The sequence below is a fragment of the Gossypium raimondii genome, chromosome 5 (genome assembly GCF_025698545.1).
Source record: "Gossypium raimondii isolate GPD5lz chromosome 5, ASM2569854v1, whole genome shotgun sequence".
NCBI classification, from domain to species: domain Eukaryota; kingdom Viridiplantae; phylum Streptophyta; class Magnoliopsida; order Malvales; family Malvaceae; genus Gossypium; species Gossypium raimondii.
Genome location: NC_068569.1, coordinates 13203404 through 13226244, shown reverse-complemented (window position 1 = coordinate 13226244; position 22841 = coordinate 13203404). Strand labels below are relative to the sequence as shown.

At 34.3% G+C, this 22841-nt stretch overlaps 3 protein-coding genes and 1 non-coding gene across 6 annotated transcripts; 2 read left to right on the top strand and 2 right to left on the bottom strand.

Moving 5' to 3' along the window:
* Positions 1-4273: 4273 nt before the first annotated feature.
* On the top strand, positions 4274-6270 carry LOC105767993 (CBS domain-containing protein CBSX5). The gene is made up of 2 exons (XM_012587658.2): positions 4274-4799; positions 4907-6270. Exons 1-2 carry the CDS (start codon positions 4450-4452, stop codon positions 5763-5765), a joined length of 1209 nt encoding a protein of 402 aa, XP_012443112.1. The 5' UTR covers positions 4274-4449; the 3' UTR covers positions 5766-6270.
* Positions 6271-11237: 4967 nt separating this feature from the next.
* Positions 11238-11310, top strand: TRNAV-UAC (transfer RNA valine (anticodon UAC)). Its single transcript has one exon. It is a non-coding gene; the product is annotated as a tRNA-Val (tRNA).
* Positions 11311-14931: 3621 nt separating this feature from the next.
* LOC105767995 (E3 ubiquitin-protein ligase RMA1H1) lies at positions 14932-17363 on the bottom strand. 3 transcript variants are annotated; one of them, XM_012587666.2, is made up of 2 exons: positions 17242-17363; positions 14932-15799 (listed from the first exon to the last, which is right to left on the bottom strand). In XM_012587666.2, exon 2 carries the CDS (start codon positions 15766-15768, stop codon positions 15052-15054), a length of 717 nt encoding a protein of 238 aa, XP_012443120.1. In that variant the 5' UTR covers positions 15769-15799; positions 17242-17363; the 3' UTR covers positions 14932-15051. The 3 variants fall into 3 exon arrangements, with proteins under 3 accessions (XP_012443120.1, XP_012443118.1, XP_012443119.1); XM_012587664.2 differs by having other exon boundaries at positions 17085-17284; XM_012587665.2 differs by lacking the exon at positions 17242-17363 and adding an exon at positions 15896-17053.
* A 3920-nt stretch (positions 17364-21283) lies between these two features.
* Positions 21284-22779, bottom strand: LOC105767997 (protein LOL2). Its single transcript, XM_012587669.2, has 4 exons — positions 22404-22779; positions 22186-22302; positions 21800-21909; positions 21284-21651 (listed from the first exon to the last, which is right to left on the bottom strand). The coding sequence occupies exons 2-4, from the start codon at positions 22298-22300 to the stop codon at positions 21583-21585; spliced, it is 294 nt and encodes a 97-aa protein (XP_012443123.1). The 5' UTR covers positions 22301-22302; positions 22404-22779; the 3' UTR covers positions 21284-21582.
* Between the last annotated feature and the right edge of the window lie 62 nt (positions 22780-22841).

Genomic DNA, 22841 nt, shown 5'->3' with positions numbered 1-22841 from the left:
GTTAATTGAGTTTTCAAATCTCATTTTATCATCCTAACTTTATTTGAAGTTTTCTCGAGTCGAGTCGAGTGAGATGGAATTCGAATCGAATCGAATCGAATCGAATATATTTGTTCGAGTTAAATTTTAAAAGATAATTTTGGGTCCTTGTAACTACTGTCACCCATCGTAATAAAATTTGTCCACCTTAATCAAATTTTTTATTAACTTTCATCACCTCATAATTTATTTATTAATTTTTTATATACTGGTTAGCTTCTTTGTTTGCTTAGTTGTTTCAATTATCTTTAGATTCTTGTCACTATGTATTTTGGAATTAAAAATATATTAAATGTAAAAATATGATTTTTTTAATAAAAGTTATTTAAAATTAAAATGTGAAATTGATACCAATATAAAATTTTAACAAGAAATTTTTATGGCATAATTAATAATTCAATTTTAATATAAATATTCAATATGACTAAACAATTCAATAATATAAATAATATAAAATGTGAAATTTAATTTAATAATATAAATAGTATATATAAATAAAATTATTACTATTTATATTTAGTGATTTTTTTTGGATAATTTTGATTTTTTATTTGAGAGTAAAGGGTGAGAAGTAAAAGTTTAGGTGGAAAATAAAAAGTTTTGGGGAATAAAAGTTTGAGGGGAAATAAATAGGGGGGAGTAAAATTTTGGAGGGAAATTATATTAAAAAAAATTGGATGGGGGAGGGTTTGGGGTAGATGAGAGGTGGGGTGGGAAGAGAATAAAAGTTTTAGGGGAAAAGTGGGAGAGAGTAAAAATTTTGGGAGAAAATAAAAGGTTTTGAGGGTTTTTGGGAGTAAAATTTTGAGAAAAAGTAAATGGGAGAGTAAAATTTTGGAGGTAAATAGATTTTGAGTAGATTGGGGGGTTGGGAGGGGAGGAGAGTAAAAGTTTTGGGGGGAAGTGGGAAGGAGGAGTTTGGGGTAAAAATATAAAATATTATAGTTTGATATTCGAATTATTCGAATTATTCGAATTCGAAAACTCAACTCGATTCGTTTAACTAAAAATTCGAATTTTTTTTCAACTTTTTCGAGTCAAATCTAGTTTTTCTCACCCCTAGTTGTAGTTCAACTGCCCTACAACTAGAAGGCCCAAATTCATGAACCACTATTGTTCGCTGTATAAATGAACCCATTGGGTTATGATTCAACATTTCAAAACTGATTAACCAGGAATTCAATCATCATTAGGAGAACAAAGAGCAGGATCCATTGCTTTTGAGATGGATAAATGTCGGAATGCATATGTGGCACATTGCTGTAACGTACGTACAGGGTTAGGTGTACGGGGGGCGGGCAATCAACTTGTTTGTCTTCACCTGTTAAACTATCGAGCGTAAGGAAACGTGAATTGATTATGTACCCATCACACACGTACCTTTAACCTGACCCTTCTTTTCATTTTCCTTCCTTTTAGCCAGTGTTGTGTGGAAGCGTGTAAAAGAGTAAAATTATTATACTGAAAAATCACACTAAGTTCAATTCCCAGGAAAGAGAGGTGGATCACGAGTATCACTTAAGTACCAGGTCTTTCTTAGCCAGAATATCCCTCTATCGTAATTTACTGCACAATAAATCACTACAATCACAACTCACAAAATATGCAAAATAAATAATAAAGAACACAAGAATTTTAACAAGGTTTAACAAATTTTGCCTACGTCCTCGGGCACTACCAAATATATTTCACTCTAAAATACAAGTGAAAAATTTACAAATAAAGAGAGAGAACAATGCCTTAAGGAGAGAATGGCAAATGTGGGGGATCCATAAAATGAGAAATGGTTAGGCCTATTTATAGTTGAGATTTAGGGATCAACTTAGAAAGTCACTATATAATTAGGGACCAAAAAATTGCAAATATATCATGCCAAATTTCAATCCCACTTTCAGTGCCTTAAATCTCTTATTTCTAGTGTCAACATTTTGATACACATATCTTCGACTTTTCTAAATATGGATGATTGCCAATAATTTCCACCTTGGAGATTTGATTAGGATAATCTTATCTTCACACAATTCTTTCTACCTTTGACAACAATACTTGATAGTGCCTTCTTCAACTGTTAAACTTGCAAGATATTGATCAAGTTCAAACAATGTTCGAACTTGGTTGTTGTTACCACCTTGGTCATCATATCTGTGGGATTATCTGCAGTCTTAATCTTCTGAAGATGAATTTTCCCTTCATCAATAATTTCCTGTACAAAATGGAATCGTACGTCGATATGCTTTGCACGTGCATGATAGACTTGATTCTTTGCTAAATGAATAACACTTTGACTATCACAATACATGTTAGTATGCTCCTGAATCAATCCCAAGGTTTTAACCATACCTTGTAACCAAATAGCTTCCTTTACAGCCTCTGTTACAGCCATGTATTCAACTTCTATAGTTGACAACGCAACTATAGACTGCAGTGTAGACTTCCAACTTATTGGTCCTCCAGCAAGTGTAAACACATAACTGGTGGCACTACCAAATATATTTCACTCTAAAATACAAGTGAAAAATTTACAAATAAAGAGAGAGAACAATGCCTTAAGGAGAGAATCGCAAATGTGGGGGGATCCATAAAATGAGAAATGGTTAGGCCTATTTATAGTTGAGATTCAAGGATCAAATTGCAAAGTCACTATACAATTAGGGATCAAAAAATTGTAAATATCTTATGCCAAATTTCAATCCCACTTTCAGTGCCTTAAATCTCTTATTTCCAGTGCCAACATTTTGATACCCATATTTTTTACTTTTCTAAATATGGATGATTGCCAATAGCCAGCCACGTCAGGTTGAATTCAGTAAACATCAGCGCTGACGCAACAACGAATCCGATTTAGATTAGTAATTTTACCCATTAATTTCAAATATGATATTAATAAATTTTATTGGACTTCAAACGTATATCACCCATTCTCATTATGCATTAGATTCGCTAATATTTTACATGATAATAATTTAATCAACTTATGAAATATATAAAATTTTATTACTATAAGTTAGTTGGATCAGCTTGTAAATTCAACAATAATTTTAAATATTTATGTACTAAACTCGAAAATGACATAAAATTATAAACATTTTAATTAAAATTATTTAATGCAATTTGAAAGTTGGACAGGAAAAACGAAAATCATATAGCTTCAAATACATATATATGTATTTATTTCTAACATATAAAAGACGAATAAGTACACCAAAATTCCTTTAAAATATATTGTTTGGTTGTTACGTACGTGAAGAAAACCCTTAAATTCCCATTCGACGAGAAACTTTTGGTAAAGGAAAGGAGCCGAAATGCAATGAACACGTTGGTTGAAAATATAAACTAGTGGTGAAATGTCACATCTTATTGGAAAAATACTTGTTCAACTGGCTTAACCCTCCTCTGTCTCCATATGTATAGTCAAGAATTACATTACAAAATTTGGTTGTTCGTAATCAAAATTAGGTCATTCTTCACGACTTGTCTTTTTCAATATTAAACTTTTTTTTGGACCGATACGAATAAATATTTGCCCCAATATGTGACAGATTAATAATATCTCCTTTTTCCTAAGAAAAAATAATGTCCTTTTTTTTAGTATAAAGAACAACTAGATCCCTGCCTTGTGGCCTTCAAATTTAAGGGAAATATCGTATAATAATTAACATAATCTAGAAAGTTATATACATGTAGCAAGTTGGCCTCTTTCCACCGTGCAAATGGTTAGGCAGAAATATATATTATATTGAAAACCTTGGTTTTAAATTAATTAGTAATTAGGAAATGACTGGATATAGGGGGACCAACGAGACTGAAATGAATGATACCACAGATGTATTGGGAGTGTGGTTGGATTGCATGGTGCAAGAGAAAGTGAGATAGTTATAGAGCTACCACTCAATGGCCTGTAATAAGCCAGGAAACCCTAATACCTAAAATATCTCACTTGTGGGCTGCAATGCAACTCAACTTCTCTGATATTATTTTTAAAGCTTTTTTTCATAACGGGAATGGTATAGGCGACATATATTATTGTTCACTCACTGTCACTGGTCCTAACGCACTGCTCATCAAAACCAAATTATATTCCTCCATATATGCCAAAAGATGAAGAGAATATTACATTAATAAACTAATTAAGAGGTGAAACTGTTAACCCCCCCAAAAAAGTTGAATAGGTAAAACGAATCAAGAGGCGGCCACAACAGTTTCTATTTCCACAAACGCTTGGATTTGGCCCCACTTTCACCAAAACAATTATATTTTATTACCCGCTTGACACCGAATATTCCGGATACTTAACTTTCTATAAATTTCATCTCCATTGCAGAAATTTTCTGCTCACCAATTCAGCTGTGCTTAAAAATAAAAAAGTAATCACATCTCTCTTGAATCAGTCTTGTTTCTCCCTGTTCGTGTATGGCAGTGAGTTTATTGACACGTCAAGTATCCGACTTATGTCTTGGAAAGCCTGCACTGAAATCCCTCTCCATTTCCTCCACCATCGGAGATGCCTTGTTGGCTTTGAAGCGGTTGGGAGAAAATTTTATCAGTATTTGGAACTGCGATCACCATCATTATAACTTGTCAGCAGTCGACCGTGGTTTTAAAGAGTGTCAGTGTGTAGGTAAAGTTTGCATGGTGAACATCATTTGTTTCTTATGTAAGGAAGAACACCTGTCGAATCCAGCAACTGCTCTTCAAACTCCACTTTCTGTTCTGATTCCTAAATCCCCTTGCCTTGTCAGACATTTAGAACCTAACGCAAGGTTTAGTTTAATCGAATCATTCATATATTTTTTCAGTTTAATTCTTAAGAGTAAAAGCAAACCGTTGTGTATATGAATCTAATTGGGTTGTTGTATGATTTTTTCAGTTTGTTGGATGCTATAGATCTGATTCAGGAAGGAGCCCAAAATCTGGTGATTCCATTAGAAAGCAGCAGCAAAACTTCATCAAGAAAAAAGCTTGTGCAAGGAACTCTTTCTAATATTTCAACCCTTCATAACAACAACCGCCAATATTGTTGGCTAACTCAAGAAGATATAATCCGTTACCTTCTCAATTCCATCGGCCTTTTTTGCCCCACTGCTGCTAATCCCATCAATTCCCTCGACATCATCGACACTCGGAATAAGATGGCCCTTCATTACGATGACCCGGCCTCGTCTGCCTTACCTTTCATTTCCCGGTCCCTCGAGATTCAAGCTTCCGTTGCTATAGTTGACAGTGACAGAAAGTTGGTCGGTGAAATTTCGCCTTTCACGTTAAATTATTGCGATGAGGATGTAGCAGCTGCCATTGCTACCCTTTCGGCTGGTGATTTGTTGGCTTATGTAGACTGCGGGGGGCCACCGGAGGATTTAGTTCAGTTGGTGAAGAAAAGGTTGCAAGAGCGGAATTTAGAGCAAGCTTTGGAATTGGTAGAAGAATATTCGTCCGGAGCTTCGATTCCAACATCGTATTCGTCTTCTTCGTCGGACGATGAATTTGGAATGGGGAGGAGTGCGAGATGGATGGGGTACTCAGCGAGAGTGGTGAGGAGATCGGAAGCAATCGTGTGTTATCCATGGAGCTCGTTGGTGGCAGTGATGATTCAGGCGCTTTCGCGTCGAGTAAGTTATGTGTGGGTGGTCGACGACGACGGAACTTTAGCCGGCATAGTTAGCTTCGCGGGAATGATGAAAGTTTTCCGGGAACGTTCAAGGACTATGGGTGAGGGGTGTCTTAATTGAAGGATCAGGAACGTAACAAGGAAAAAGCTAAGAAATCCATAGTTCCCTTTTTTATGCGTTAAAAATCCATAATTAAAACTTATATATTTGGTATTCAATATATATTAGCAATTAATTCAGGGAAATCCAGATTTTAAAAGAAAACCGACCACAAAGTTGTCGGCGGGTTGACGCAGGTATTTATGAATTTCAGAGAGGAAATAATGCTAGTAGACCTTTCTATTCATCTTCAATGGAATTTTCTACCAACTTCGTTTATTTTAATTTAATTACTCTAAATAAAAAATTAATAATTATTTTTTTAAAATTTTCATTTTCTTTAAATAGATTGTTGAGGTGACATTGAAGGACTCACATGTGACATTTTTTAATTTTTGACAAAAATTTAGATGCCTCTTTATAATTAATCTATAACTTTTTCCTTTTCTCTTTCACGCTCGTCACTTTACAGGCTTATGCTTTGTTTTCGTGGAGTTAATGAGAATTTTCAGCTATGCTTCAATTTTTCTTTTGGTTTCAAGTACTGGTTGCACGTTTAACCCAAAGCATTGTTCAAGTCCCCGTGCCTAATCCAATCATGAATTCGATGACGAATGTATGATTTTACATTAATTCAAGTTATTTTAACACAAATATATTTGATTCAAGCATAAGAACTATTCATATACATACATTTACACATTTATTGATTTCATTTATTGAATTACAGGGTTATAATAAGCTAATATCAGAGCTAGAACTCGAATTCAAACTCAAATATCAATATTCAAGACTAGGTCTCGAGACAATGGCCTTCATGTCTCGATATAGGTCATAAATTATTTGGAGATTTTTAGCTTCAAAGTTAGCATGTCTCGAGACACTACATCTTGTGTCTCCAGGCAAGGTCCTTCATGTCCCGAGACCACCCTCTCATGTTTTCCTATTTTTTCTTTGATTTTCTAATGTCTCAAGATGTTTTGAGACCTAAAGCAGGTAAAATCTATTTAGCTTTGAGGTCCTTCTATCTCAAGACTTAGGAACAATTGTCTCGAGACCTCAGGCTCTTGAATGTAAAATTGAAATGAAATTTGTACTAATGGTGGCGGGACATGTTCCTTTTGTCTCGAGACTCAAGTGAGCAAATGGTCAAAATCCTACACATTTAAATGTTATAAGCCTTGACCCAATGAACCTAAACATACCTAAAATGTACCACAAAATATATCCACCCAATTAATCTATCTAATTGTGTTCAAATATTTACAAATATAACCTCCAATACAACACTACTAAACCAACCAATTTGTACATTCAAATCACATAATTAAGCTTAATTAACTAGTAATCAAAAACTAAAATTCAACCAACATAACATTATAAGTCGCTTTAAAAGTGTCAAAACTAACTTAGGGAACAAGTACACAAACCTAAGTATATGTCATATGACCTCAAAACATATAAATACATACTTGAGAGTTGGATGCTTAACCACGAAATTTCTTCAGCTTTTATCTATGACCTATGCACGAAAACAAATAAATTCGTACGTTGAGTAATGATTACTCGGTGGGGTTATATAACTTGAATCCAATTATAAACATAAAAAATTTTAAATAACTTAAGTAACATAAGTTAACCAATTAATCAGGTTAATATCAAACGTATATGTACCTGTAATGTTTTTAATCTAATAACTTATTAAGCTATAATGTTAGTGGAAAGTGATGGCATACTTTCTACTTAAACATTAACATGAATCTAAAATGGTTTAATTCCTCCAAAATCCTTGGCATATTTATACGTTAAGGCCTTTTTAATGACTTTTAATCAATCATATCTATTTTTTTATTTTCTAATTTAATCCCTATACTATAATTAACAACCGCTCTAATTTAATTTCACTTAATAATTTGACTCTATACTTCCATGCTCCATAATAATCATCCAATTCTAATTTTTTTATTAACTTGATCCTAAAAGTAAAATTTTCTGACGCTGTTAACTCGGATTGTTGCATGGAAAACTAAAAAAAAAACAACTAGCAAAATCCAAGTAGATAAAAAGACCAAGAAACTAACAACCCAGTACCTGAAATCGAAAGAATAATTGAAGCAATAGCTGAAAATTCTCATTAACTCCATGAAAACAGAGTAGAAACTAGTAAGGTGATAAGTGTGAAAGAGAAGGGGTAAAACTTTTGGATTAATTGTAAAGAGGTCCCTAACAATTTTAGGAACATAATCATTTGCCTTGAATGGAGGCCAATATTAGCTGTTGTTGGTGTTCTGATAAGTAAAACATAGAAATATATCAATATATGGTTGCCTTCTTATTCAATATATTATATACAGATTTATGTTAGATCTTTGTTGATTGGAATGGGAGCAGGTCGTTGGGTGAGAATGTTTGAGGTGAGGATTGAAGTGATTGTCTTAGTCCATTGTACTAGAATGATACATCATCTATGATGTTTTATTGAAAATAACACGACTTTTGTTGGTTTTCAGTTTATTGAGACTAAAGAGATTTTTTTAGGTCGTTGGTGAAGCCTGTATATCTCTGAATTTTTATTGATGGGTTATTACCTTATATACTGATATATAAAAAGTTTAAAAGATAAATTTATTGACGGAATCCTTCTGTTAATGACCGTCAGACGGTGACGAAGTCGTTGGTAAAAGGTTTATTAAAAATGTTTGAATAGGAAGTAGCGGACAAAACTTTTATTAACGGTCTAACCGTCAATATAGATGAAAAGGTGTATATTGACGGAAGTTTACCGTCAATAAAGATTTATAATGACATGCTCCTATAAAAATGGACTATGCTTCGTCGGGTTATCTCATTTCACCGTCGATATAGGTCTTTTGAGTCTATACCGGCTGTTTATATACTTATAGTGGCGGAATTTCGCAACTTCATACTTTTACAGACGGATGTAAGCCATGTAGAACAGTGTTTAATCACTTCAATCATCATCGCAGTAAAACTGGCTTTGAAACAAAACTTGAAGTCTATGATCCCCACTTTAACAGCTATACCGCTTTACCAAAAATATTCTAGGTTTGAAATTGATGGGAGTGGTGGGAGATAAAAGGAATTAAAAAGGGAGAAAAGAATCTCTGAAAAAGCGGAATTCCTTTTGTAGTATTTTTTAGGGGTTGTAGCTATCACTTCTGTATTCCTACTTTGAAGCAGAAAAGAAGAATCTAATATCAAGCCATTGATTATTACAAACGTAATAATGGGAGGAGAAGGTGATGGTTGAGTGGGAAGGGGCCCGCGGCAGAGAAGCAGAACCACAACGTGAGATATCTGAGGAATTCTCAGTTTCTGCTATGCCTTACTTCGTCTTCTTTAAGGTAATCTTCTTTCTTTTTTTTTCTCAGTCTACATGAATATATTAATAATAGAAAGACTTGTTAAACACCGGCATCATTCCTAAACAAAAATATTACAAAACAACCATCACCAGTGCAAACTGCTAATAGATAAAAAGAAAATACCTCACCATCAAACTTTAAATAATCCTGATTTTCTCACCCCTTTCTATTGCCAAAGCTGTAACCATATCGTTACCTTACCTATAAACTAATTTGAAGTGAACACTAACAACATCAATACCTATAAAAAGATTTCACAACGACCACGGCTGAACGTTCTTATTTAACAATCATTCCAAAACAACACATGAACTAAATTCAATCATAGGAGGGACTTTCACATGTCATCCCATGCCAATATACATTTTCAAGGCAGATTTAATAGCCCATGCCTCTGTTGTTTCAGACCTAATTGCATCAATTGGCCTAGAAAATAATGAACGGGGCACACCTTCCCCATCTCTCAACACCTTACCGCATCCAGCTTCGTCCTCCTTAGCCACACTTGACACGTTGAACGTCGCCCACCCGAGTAAAGGTGGAGCCCAATGAACAACAGCCTCAATGACATATGATCAGAAACTGATCTATTTAATCCTTGCTGAGAGAAAACGTTGATATAAATCAGCCATTGTTCTTCGAATAAAAATCTATCCAATCTGCTCCTCTTATTATTAGGTCTGTACCAAGTAAACTTTTTCCCCGTAAGAGGTAAATCCACCGGTTTGCAATTGTCGGTGAAGCTATTGAATTCCCTTGACCCATTCACCAAACCCACACAACTGCTCCTATCACTCCTATTTCTCATCGTGTTGAAATCGCCACCAATGATCCATGGGCAAGCAAACGAGTTCTTTATAGCTAAAAGATCCATCCCTAATATCTTTTGATCCGAAATCGCAGGTAATCTTTTATTTAGTATTTCTTTATACACACATATATATTGTCCTCTAAATGGATAAATGGCAGGATTGAATTTGGTTTAAACAATTTAAAAAAGGGTATCTGATTTAACTATGAACTTAATATTGTTCTTAACAAGTTCTTTTTTTGGTATGATATTTTGCATTACGTAGGCTGTGGATTTATATTATAACATTGTTGCTCTCTTTTATGGTTGTGTTATCTATAATAGTGCGAGCCCTAACTCAGCTGTCACTTGGCTCCCACTGTTTTTATGCGCGCATATAGGTCATGAATATACCCTGAATTAGTATATATGTGTAAACAAGAGGCTAAAAAATTGTGAAATATTGCAAATTGTTCTTAATAAATAAGTTTTTTCGGATTAGTCTAGTTACCCCCAATAGTATATTAACAACAAACTTATTTGGTGGATCAGACATTGTCTTAGAGATGCAGAAAAGTGGGGAACTTAAGGTTAGCTAAGAAAGGGACTCTGTAGGATCGTCTGAGAAGTTTGATTTGATCGTCATCTGTGATGCTCTTCATGAAAGGTAACCCAGATGCTGCACGATGTGGTTTCAGCTCCAAAGTTGTCAACGACCTAAGGGAGGCAGGTGTGAGTTTTGGATGGTTGGATATTTTAACTGATGATGAAGTCAGTCAGGGCTTGGAAGTCATCTCAAACTGGCTGACCATTCCTCAACCTTAGTACAAAGGCGAGCTTGCTGGAGGTTGTGATATTATATTGGAGCTAAAAACAATGATGAGCCGAAGCCAGAGTGTCTCAGTAGGGTGGTTTAATCTGTATAAGATAAATATGGCTTCAATTAAGACTCCAGCCTTCCAAGTTAAATATGTGGCAATTGACATCACTTTAGAAAGTTGTTTTTCCCAAGTTTGGATTTTTCTTCGAACTCCCAATACCTGTGTTTTCTAGGGATGATCAAGCAGTACTCCCTGTAACAGCACTACGTGCATCATTTTAGGTTTGGGCTGTTGTTAACTTCCCTTATTTTGAGTCGACTTTCCTGGAATGCTTGCTTCAAAATTCTACTGTGCGTAGAAGGAAGGCGGTAAGATCTGTCAATATTAAAAAAATACTATTTAAGTAATTGCCTTTAATTAACTAGTAATCCGCCGACGTCAATTCAAATTTTTTTCTACAATTTAATTTTAGTTAGTATGTAAAAGGTTCCAACTTGTTGCTGTGGTGTAGTGGTTATCACGTCAGTCTTACACACTGAAGGTCCCCAGTTCGATCCTGGGCAGCAACAATATTGTTCTTTTTCTTCTTACTGAATTTTCCTAATATGAGTTTTAATGCTATTGATTGCGTGCGCTTAGAATTTGGGGATTGGTAAAGATTTTCAGTGAGTTAGTTAATTAGATAAAAATGGATTTCAATTGCCAAGCATTTTTTAGATTACCAATTATTTGACCTTCGTACTTGTATGCACCCTTAAAGCTAATTGCCCAACTCAAAGCACGAGACAGCAACAATGCGGTTCAATTATCCATTCCCAAAAATCCCATTTTCTTTGGATTTTATCATATGAAAAAGAGAGCCTTAAAAAAGGTACAAATCTATCCAATTTTCATATTTGCTTGTATCTTTTTTCTCCTCTGTCAACACAAAGGAGAGGACTTTTCTTGTCACCAAACACACCATACATTAACTTCTCTTTTCTCTTCTTCTTTTTTAAACGTGAATGGCCTGTACTACAGAGAGAGGAAATTTTATATTACAAAGAAGAAGAAGGATATTTTTAGATAAAATCAAGTCTGTTTTAAAAACTTTAATATCTATGTATTAAAAAATGTGCCACATTACTACTATTATTTATGAACTGTAAAACTTGGTAAACAAGCAGACAGCCAACCCACCACTTGAGTTTGCCTTCTTATCTTTGGATCTATCCCCTTTCAATATCCCATTCTTCTTTTTCTTTTCGGAATCTCAAACATGCTTAGCTATTATTTCCGTCCTCAATTGATGTTAAGTATCGGGCTATTTCAATATTTTAAACTAATAACATTCAAGAATGAAATATATTTATATATACATATGTAAGGGAAGATTATTTGCATGAATATAATATTATGTATATTAAAACTTGGTATAAAAACAAATTGATGCTTATATAGTTAATTGTTTTTCATGCATGATATTCTAAATTTTTATCCATTTATTATATGAAAAATATCTTCATAAATGTCTATCAAAAAAGATTTTAATAATTTCATAACTAAATTTATATTTAATATTAATTCAATAAAACATTTAAAATAGATGTAAAAAATAAATAAAATCAAAATGGCACGTGAAAATACATCATAATGACTTGAAATGTGAAATCATGAATGGATCAGCATCTATTAAAGTAAAAGTGCGACAGTAAGCAGCAATCACTTTGGGAAAAAGGCTTTTCGATCTAACTTTCTTTTCATTTATTTTTTCATAAAAATAAGTATATTTTATATCGGATTATGAAGATTAATTTTTTCGGAGATTTATAACCGTCGAGATCGCATTAAAAGATAGTATTTAAAAGAAATTAAAGAAAATACAAAATTTCAATAAAAGTATATATTAAATTACTGATTACTTTTGTCCCATTAAAGTTTGATTAAAAATGTTGATGTATTTTTTTCTAAAGCTAGACTTTGATTGGAGAAAAGCAAAAAGAAAGAAAGTTGATTTAGATTTGATTTTATCACAACTTTTATGAAATTTAAGGTAAAATACTCAAACATGTTATACTTGAGCTTGTAAAACGTGTTGTATTAAGAAGGTTAAATTATCTCTATCCTAAAAAAGTAATTTTCACATCAAAACTAAACCAAGGATTATTTATATTTATTTGGATAAATAAATGTAGAGGCAAAAATTCTTCACCAATAATGGACCCCATCTTTCGAACTCTGCTTATTTCATTCTTTTGAAAGCAAATTAGTTAAACTCACATGGATTAATTAGTTTTAGATGTTACTGATTAATTCCAGTTCCAGCCCAGTGGACTTAAATTAATAATTTTTAGATCAAAATATTTATCTCTTCAAGTGTGAGATGCACTCACCATTTATGGTTTCAACAATATTTGTTTACCTCTTAAAACTGGAATTTTATTTATATATTAAAGGACTATAGAATTAAGCATATTTAATTTCTTTTTATTAAAAATAGATTTGTTATCAACAAAAATTAACTATTTTAAATTTATATTTAATTAAGCCATATATTAACCTTACCATGAATTCATCAAAAAATTAATTAATTACCCTCACTATAGTGAAAAAGTTGATTAAAATCTAAAATAAAATAACTCATATTAACGTAATATTACAATTAAATAAGAAACAAAAGCTATAAAACGACAACAACAAAAGAACTTACTTATATTAATTGAATAATGCATTAGGCTTAGCGCATGATTATAATACAATTTTATAATTTAATTTAACTATGGGTAACTAAAATAATTTTAAAATAGAATAATAATTAACAAAATGTAGCGCTGCCTTTTTATTTAAAATTGAATTGATAAAAACATAAGGATTCATCAAATCTAAATTTTATTACATCCACAAACAGCTCTATAAAGTTGAAATTACAAGTTAGAACCCAATCTTGAGCTGGTATTTCCTGCTTGATTTTGGGGAGAATTAAGCCTAAAGTATAAAATATAATATTAATCTTTTGATTTTAGTGTAGTCACTACATTATTCTTACCTTTATGCTTTAAATTATATCTCTCGTTTTTGAAACTTTTGAATTTTATTTATTAAGTAAATTTAAATTTTAGATATAATTTATATTTTATTTTCATTACGTTAAAAATTTCATTGCTCAGCTAACTTTCTTCATAATTATTCTAAATTACTTTTCCTTTTCTTTTCTCTCTCTTCTATCTGTAACTAAGACCTCACCATTTTCCCACTCACACTTACTTTCTCGCGGGATAATTAATAGTGGCTTCTCGGGTTTCTGAAATTCGCCATCCTCTTCTGTAAGTTAACTTGAGTTTCGTGAACCGTGAATGTTACACCTTTTCCGGCATAGGTTTTGAAACGACAAAAGACGCGGGTTGTGCCTATGATGAAGCTGCACTAGCATATTTCGGCTTGTTCCGCCTGCTTTCGATCTAAAAATGATGTACCAGTGTGAGTGAGAAAGAAAGAGAAGGAAGAAGAGAGAGGATAAAAAATATTAAAATCTCAAAGATTGAGGTATGGAAGAAAAGTAACATTTAAAAACTTGAAATGAATGAGCATTAATTTTTTAATTAAAATATTATATTGTTTGTATACTCATAAGACATTATCAAATCATGGTTAAATTTTTATTTTTGTCAAAAATTATATTGAATAATTAAATTATTGGAGTTCAGCTATTATTATTATTATTTATAATAAAAATTATGTTTAACTTTCCAAATCAAAATAGTAGAAGCAAATGTGAAATCAAAATTAAAGTAAAAGTAATGTTTATTGTTTTAAATTATTGTTGCCGTGGTGGGTTAAAGAATTAAGGAAGTGGTAGTGGGGAAGGACAGTAATCTTGCAATGAGACTTCACAATCTACTTTATTTTTATAATGAGAAATTTAGTTTTAAAAATAAAGGGGATTTCTTAAGTAATTTTAGATTGCGAGCCTAATCTTAAATTTTAAAATTTTGCCGACCAATATTTTAATTTCCATCAACCCTGTATATGGCTGCTTTTAACAAATATATTTTTTAATACAACATGACATAAAAATATATAAAAATAATGTCAAACGTAAATCGAGTTGGAGGAAATAGTAGTAACTTTTGGATCTCCTTCTCTATTGCAGTACAGTTACACTATAAATGTCTTCCAAGCATGGTTTATGGAGGTTATGAATGGCAGATCAATTTCAGATAAAATCTAATATGTGTATATATGATGTCTCATTCTCACCTACCTACAAGGCTATATAGCATAGGTTTTACATCCTGGTTATGGTTTTTTTTTACAAGAATACAAAGAAAAACTCAAAATACGATAAGGCACAAAAGGAAACAACAAAATAGGAAAATGGAGATTCTATTCAGTGACCTGTCAGCCTGCATCTCATGCCTTCTCAACCTGGGGCTACTACTTCCCGTCAGGTAATACGAGTTTGGGTAAGTGTATAAGCTTTCTGAATTCCCGAATACCCTTGCATATACCATTTCCCCAAACATCCCCACTACCGGATGATGGAATCCGGTCACCGCGGTGCCTCCCAGGTTAAGCAATGGCGGTACCGATGAACCCTCTTCGTTGTGAGCATGGCGGTTGTAGCTTTCGTTCTGGTAAGGATTTCGATAAGGAAGTTGCTGACTGCTGGGGGATGTAGTTGATAAAAGAGCTTTGTTGCCACAAGCTGGAGGTCTAGGGGGAATCACCATGCCTCTATAAAGTGTCTGCTTGCCTTGGAGCTCAGATTCGGATTGGCCTCGACCGTAAAGGGGAACCATGGTGGTGTGGGATATATCAGCTTTGCAAACTGGGCACTGTGGGTGCTCATCTGGGGCAAGTGAGGCACTCTGGACGTGCAGCCACTTATAGATGCAGGGCCAGCAGTAGAGGTGCCCGCAGAGAGTGACGATCGGTTCATGCGCAAAGTCCAAACAGATATTGCAGTCGAAGCTACCATTGAAGTTCTCGGATGTTGAATCACTGGGGATCGTCTTCCATTCCTGAGCATAATATTGCTCAAAGGCCATGGATCTGCTCTGACTGCAACACTATTGATCTCTGTGATGACAAAATTGAAACTGGATCAGCAATCAGATATCAATTAAATGAGAAACAAATCTAGCAAATAGACCACTGAGAAAGAAGGAAACAAACTCAAAACAGAACAATGACCATAAAGAATTATATATGGCGCACTGCTATAAGAGATTAACAAGCAACTTTATACACAGAAGACATATGAAGGACCAAAATAAGGACAAAATAGATGAAGTCCCACTGCAAAGTTTTGATTCTCAATTTCTAACCAAAAGGGCCCAAAGTTTTTGCACCCAATGACAGCACCCACATTACACAAGGGGTTTCTTTTATGTGTATCGATTTACCATATGATGATATTTAATACATTGAAAATAGCATAAAAATACAAAAAGAAATATTTTTTTAGGAAACAGTAACTGTTCCCTAAATTTGGCATTAGTTAGCGGCAACTTTCCGCCGACTCGACTTCAATAAGGCAAAAACTAGTTGACTGACATGGGGTTTCCGTATCAAATTAATTGCAATAACACCCCAGTTAAACCTAATCCGCAAAGTTAATTACCCTTTTGTCCCCAAAGCTCATTGGTAACGGTGAAAAAAAAAAGTTACTATTTTTAACGCACATCATCGTCCTACTCTATTCTAACTTTGGTAGGTTAAAGTTCGAGGAAAACCATAGAAACTTTGGAAAACAAATTAAATTATGAACTTTTTTCAACTCAAAGCTTCCAAGCAGGCACCGCCGACGGACCCCTCCGTCGTCGATGGCGGATGGCCGCCCAAAGAAGATCCTTTTTTTTCTTTCACTCTAGAAGCAAGTCCATGGACAAACTGTAAAGTAAACCAATTTGGAAGAACAAATTTCCCTTGAACCTAAATTAAATAGGAAGTTTTGAAAGCTATTAACATTGGGTTTCTAATCTCCTATTTGTGCAGAATTATGATAATCAAAGGCGCAAATCATAAAATAGGGTTGTGTGAATAAATTGGTCTACTTCAAATGCCTCCAATAGAAAAATGAAAGCCCAAATCACTATCTTCGACCGAAAAAAAATTGTCTATCGATTCTTTCGTATTTCTAACTTGTTTCCCGATCAAAATTTAAAAGAAACTTTCTTAAAAAAAAGCAAGAGCTAACTTTTTCCCTACATTTCAATTCCAAATCTCCAAAGATGAAAAACCCAAAGCTTTATACAATCAATTAAACGGTGCGAATACTAAGATCTTAAGATTAACCAAAGCGTGTAAATAAAATAAAGAACAAAACACAGGCTAAACAACCCCAAAGAAAACAATGACGTACCTAAAGAAAGAGCCGAAAATCCAACAAATTCCTAAGTTTATAAGAAGGGTATGGATAAAAAGAGTCCACTGAGCTTCAATTCAATGGCTGTTTTACCCAAAAAGAAGAAGAAGAAGAAGAAGAAGAAGAGAAATAGACGATGATGAAGGAGAAAGACCTGAGGGGATCTGATAATGGAGTGATAGAGCGCGTCTATCGATGAGGCCGCTTTTATAGAGGAATCCCACATTTTTTTTTAACGTTTCTACTTTTCCTTTTTTTTAATTTTCTTAAAAAAAGAAAACCTTCAGTTTGGTCTCGTATAAGTCCTTACGCACCGATGATATGAGAAAGACAAAATCTGGTACGCCTGTCTGGGTCTCAAGAAGTGAAGCCATCCTATGAGAGTTGGATACGTGGATTACCATTTACAAACTCTTTCTCTGTTGTTCTAGATGCGCAATAGACCTGTCCATGGGCGGGCGGCCCGGCCCGGCCCGCTCGAAATATGGGAGAGTTCGAGTAAAAATATAGGCCCGAAATATAGGCTTGGGCAAAAAAACGGATCGGGCCTCGGACACCATTTTTATTTTTTAATTTTAAAATATTTTTAAAATATTTTTAAAATATTTTTATTTTTTATTTTTAAAATAAATTTGTAATGTTTATTAAAAAATGTACCGGGCCGGACTCGGGCTTATGATATTTTTCCCGAGCCGGGCCTGAGCAAAATTTTATACTCATATTTTGGGTAAGGCCGGGCCCGGGCAAAGGAGGCGGGCCGAAATTTTTTTTAGGCCCGGCCCGGCCCGGCCCATAGACAAGTCTAAATCCACCTCTTTTGGAGTGTCTATAACAATATCATTTTTTATATATGCGACAATAAAACCGCTGCTAATTCCCGGGGATGAAATGAATTTAGAAATACAAATTATTATTAAATAGACAGTTAAAATAACGAATTAAATTATCATAACACAAATGAATTAAAAAATGATACCATTCAAATTAGAATTAATCATCCGTGGCTAAAACTCCCATACATGATGGGATTTAGGGACCTACGCATATAATTGTGTATGGTATGTCTCAAACTTAGGTACTCAAGAATCATATAAATGAGAAGTTAAATCTATATAGATCCATTTTTTTCGTAATTAAGACATCCATCGCCGGAAGCAATGACTAATCCCCTCGATACGGATGTTGTTCAAAGAGATAAAAGGCTAGTCATGGAATGTGTTCCATTGAACCTCCCAATTATATGATGGAAAGATGAGGTAAACAATTAACATACCACATCTCATTATTTATAAATATAATTATATAATTTTAAAAAATACCCGTGATATCAACTGAATTAAAGATAATGTAATAAAATTAAGGTATTTAGAATTATATTTAAAAAGAAGTATCTTTTTTAAACTTCAATCATATTGCTCAGAAGTCAGAAGCAGTGGCAGTTCTAGAAGAAAGGTGCTGCATTGGACCTTAAAAATAAAACCGAAAAAAAGGTTAGAAAAAATATAGAAGATCCAAATTCCGGAGTTAATCACCTGTTTTCAACTGATGATCATTGTTGATGCTTGGATAGATGAACTTTATCCCATCTAGAAGACAGCATAAGGTGCTAAGGTGGGGGCCATGTCCAAAAGCTATACCTAATCGTATCATGTGCCGATTTGTCTGTTTCTCAAAGTTTAGAACCATGCCCCATTTTCCTACCCTTTTCTTTTTCTTGATTAAAATATTTTATTAACCTTTGATCATTGAACTAGTTTTCTTCTCTCTTTTTTCTGGTAATAAAGCAATACATGTATTTTATGATCATAGAATTGAGGAGAAATTATAAATATTTTTAAATATTATGTTAAACAGAATAAATATAATCATAATTATTCTATATATATAATATTATTTTACCAATTATAGTTGATTTGAGTCTCCCAGACTCGAGCGTTGACATCACTGATGTGCAAGTACAGGAGCATAAGAAGACCTGGGTCGTTGGTAACAGTGTCAAGAAAGCAACAAGTAAATAGGGATCCTTATTCGACCCAAGATACTAATAACCCTTCCATTCTAAGTAATATGTAGACATTTGAGGATGTGATAGCGTCCAGAAAACGAAAAACTAGCAACTCTTCCATTTCATGTTCTGGTTGTTACGACTTAATTAAGATCATTGTCGGTTTGTACGTATTTACAATTTTTTAAAATATGTGTGGTCCTATAAGCTATAGAAATAGAAAACAGGAGCAGGGGGCGACTATTTTGTAGCACCAAATCACACTATGGAGTGAATAATGGGGTGTTTTTTGGTCAAGAAACAAAAAAATTGGTAATTGTCCTTCATGAAGATTACATTGTCATGACCCATCTCCATTTGAGATACATAGGGTAGTCCAATTACGATGAAATAATCCTTAATTATCAAATCACCTTACATTGACACATCATTTATTTACACGTTGCATCTCTTGCGTTTCATCACTTGAACAATGCACAAAAATGACTCTATTTCTCTCACAACCAATCTTCATCTCCAGTCTCTACCATAATTTCTATGAAATCTTCTTCCTCAATCTCCTCGCGATGTTTCAAAAATGAACCGTCAGGTTTATTGATCCACTTAAATTGCGGTCAAGGACTCTCAAAGTTCAATGAAGAAACAAGTTGTATTTAATTTTAACTTGGTCTTCATTTTAGTTTGGCAAAGTTCTAGAGTGTTGACTGAAGTAAAAGAAAATGGAGAATGTGAATACGTGCGGTTCAAACCAAATGAGAGATCGAAGACTAAAATGGTGGTGTCTCTGATATGAATTTGAGGTCACGTGCTCACAGTTAGGTCTAATCAGACGACTAAAGAGGATAAGAAAATATATTGATTGATTGTCAGACCGCACGTGATCATGTATGAAATAAGGTGGAAGGTGTCCCCAGTGATGTCCTTCTAATTGTGGTGTGATTTACATGCATCCTTTTGATTCTGAGCTCCATCTGTCATCCAAAAAGGCAGCATTCGAGAACTGAAAAACATGATCAATTCATTCTATCTTTTGGTTCTCGCGGCGGTGATTGTTGCGATTTTATGGAGTAAGACTTGTCTTTCTCTTATCAAAGCTAGAAATATATTATCTTGTAATTGCCTAGGAATGCTCTGGTTTTTAACCTACCTGCCCACCTCTCTGCTGCACCTGAGTTTTATGCTTTGAAACATTAGCAACCGTCTCATTCATTGCCACCCGAACTTGGCTGGCTCAAGCTCAACTGCCATGGTACTTCTCTCGCTAACTCAGGACCCGCTGGTTCTGGTGCTTTACTTCGCCATCGTGAAGGGAACTGGATTGTTGGTTCTCATAAAACTCTTGGCCGTACAACAAATATGGCTTGCTGAAATGTAGACTTTAAGCGATGGTCTTTTTACATGCTCCTCATAAGAATATCACCCATTTTGTTGTAGGATTAGACTCCGCTGTTGTCATTAGCCTGATTCTTGGTTTTACGTCCACTAACATTGTTCTTCATCCCTTAATTGATGACTGAAGTCCTTCATGTTTTTCGGAGAAGACTGGTTCAGATTAAAATATTCTCACGTCGATAATCAAGAACTGAAGAAGGTTCTATAAGATGATAATCACCCTTATGCTATCGAATTGTCATATCACAAAGGACAAACTTTCATAACCGGTCTTACACCTATAAAGCACTCGAAACTATTACTTTGATAGTTCAAAGAATACATCAAAATATCGTGTTGGAAAAGGTCCCCAGGCTTCATATTGAAAGAGAAATTAGTGGGTAAGGGTCTCCTTCCAGGGTTAAACATTGAAACAGGTCGAAGACATTAAATTCTTTATTTTAGAAGCTAAAGTTGCCAATTATTTTTGCACTTTGCAGTGTCAGAACTGCTTTGAAAGATGAGACTGCAAAGTTCCAAAAGGCAAAAGCTTTATCAGAAACTCCGTCTGCAGGCCCTGAAAGGTAGTGTTTGATGAATGATTGCAATATTCGTGTTTTAATTATTTTTTTACGTGATGTTCAAAATTAACAGGTCTATGACTAAATCATAAATATATATCTCTTAGACATTGTAGAGACACATTCAGGAGTTTGATACTCTCTGCTATTAACACATTTGGAGCTCAACAATTTCTTGCTTCAATTCTTGGCCTAAATTTTATCATCTACACTGACTAGCATCAACCATTTGCTCAAACTGTCAAAAATGATTTCTCTAATTATTATGAGTTTCAATGCATACATAAAAAATTACAAAAAAATATTACCAATCTAATAATATGAGAAGGTGATGAATTGCACTGGTAAAACTACACACAAAAGAGATTCAAGTTCAACCTTCATGGCAAGAACTCCAACTTCCATTTATGAATAACAAACGATTACAAGTTCCATTAGGGCACTACCGGAACTAATTCCTGTACATCGTTAATGCATCTAAACATCAAGATGCCGAAGATAGTCAAGGATCAATGGATTAGAAAGGCATTGGAGCAGTTTAATGCAGAGAGTTGGGAGGGGTTGGTTGCCCCTGTTGAACAGACCATGGAGGGCGCCTATTGTGTTCCTGCACATGAATCATTCATATAATGAATCTACAGCTCTCAACTTCTCATAATAAAGATGGCATTAACCAAACAATCTGATCTGAGCAAAACATGTTGATCCAAGCAAATCAATATAAAACTGCAAGTAAAAGAAGAAATCACATTTACCCCAATTTCTGTCACAGAAAGGCAAGATGAACATTTGACTGACGGAGACCCATAGGGGTACATCAGCAACAATGCACAACTGTCACACCTAACCAGTCCAACCTGATGAGCTGAAAGTGTAAGGGTAGACTAATCAAATGTTCTGAAAATACATTATATTTCTACCAATCAATCACAAAAGCAAAAAACCGACTAAAAACAAGACCGTTTGCTCTTTATCAAAGTGAGAACCAAGCTTTTAATAACTATGATTCGTGGTTACATCGACAACTGGAAGAAGAAAAATGTATGTTGTTTTCATACAATTATATGTATAGCTTTACTACAGCTTTGAGGAGAGAGCAATTATATGTTTGATATTAAACGTAAGAGAAGGAGAAAGAAACCTTCAAGTACAAAGTTGACTGTTTCACAACATGAACATTTAGCTTGCCGAGTTCCTTCAGGATATGAAAGCAATTGACGACAAGAGCCACAAACCATTTGAGCCATTTGAGCCATCTCTGCATCCAAAATATCAAAAAGCAAACAAAGTAAGAAAGCCAATGAATTAAGACAACACTATGAGAAACATACTTATAGGCATAATTATAGGCTTCGTTACCCGGGCTCGGAGCAATTTGGGATGCAGTACTTGTGTCGACACGATCCGACACGGGATACGGGTCAGATCCGGAAAAAAACAGCGGAGGCGGTGGGCGAGAACTGAGATGAGAAGAGAATGAAGAAACCTGATTTGTAGATACGAGAAAGAGAAGAGGGGCGATGGTAAGCTTCGTTACCCTGACTCGGCAGTTTGGGGTGCAGTACCTGTGTCAACACGATCCAACACGGAATACGGGTCAGATCAGGAAAAAATCAGCGGACACGGCGGTGGGCGAGAACTGAGATGAAAAGAAAAAAAAAACTGATTTGCAGAGACGAGGGAGAGAAGAGGGGAGATGGTAGGGGGAAGATGATGATAAAAGAAATACTATTCAAATAAATGAACAAAAACATTAGGGTTAATAAATCAGAAAATTATAAAATATATATTTTATTT

Bases quoted from the DNA above. Each gene is read 5' to 3' on its own strand.
- LOC105767993 (XM_012587658.2), top strand. From the start codon at position 4,450: ATGGCAGTGAGTTTATTGACACGTCAAGTATCCGACTTATGTCTTGGA. The intron at 4,800-4,906 runs GTTTAGTTTAAT...TGATTTTTTCAG, and splicing joins CATTTAGAACCTAACGCAAG to TTTGTTGGATGCTATAGATC.
- LOC105767995 (XM_012587666.2), bottom strand. From the start codon at position 15,768: ATGGCCTTTGAGCAATATTATGCTCAGGAATGGAAGACGATCCCCAGT.
- LOC105767997 (XM_012587669.2), bottom strand. From the start codon at position 22,300: ATGGCTCAAATGGCTCAAATGGTTTGTGGCTCTTGTCGTCAATTGCTT. The intron at 21,910-22,185 runs GTTTCTTTCTCC...TTACACTTTCAG, and splicing joins AGTCAACTTTGTACTTGAAG to CTCATCAGGTTGGACTGGTT. The intron at 21,652-21,799 runs GTAAATGTGATT...ATTCATGTGCAG, and splicing joins TTTCTGTGACAGAAATTGGG to GAACACAATAGGCGCCCTCC.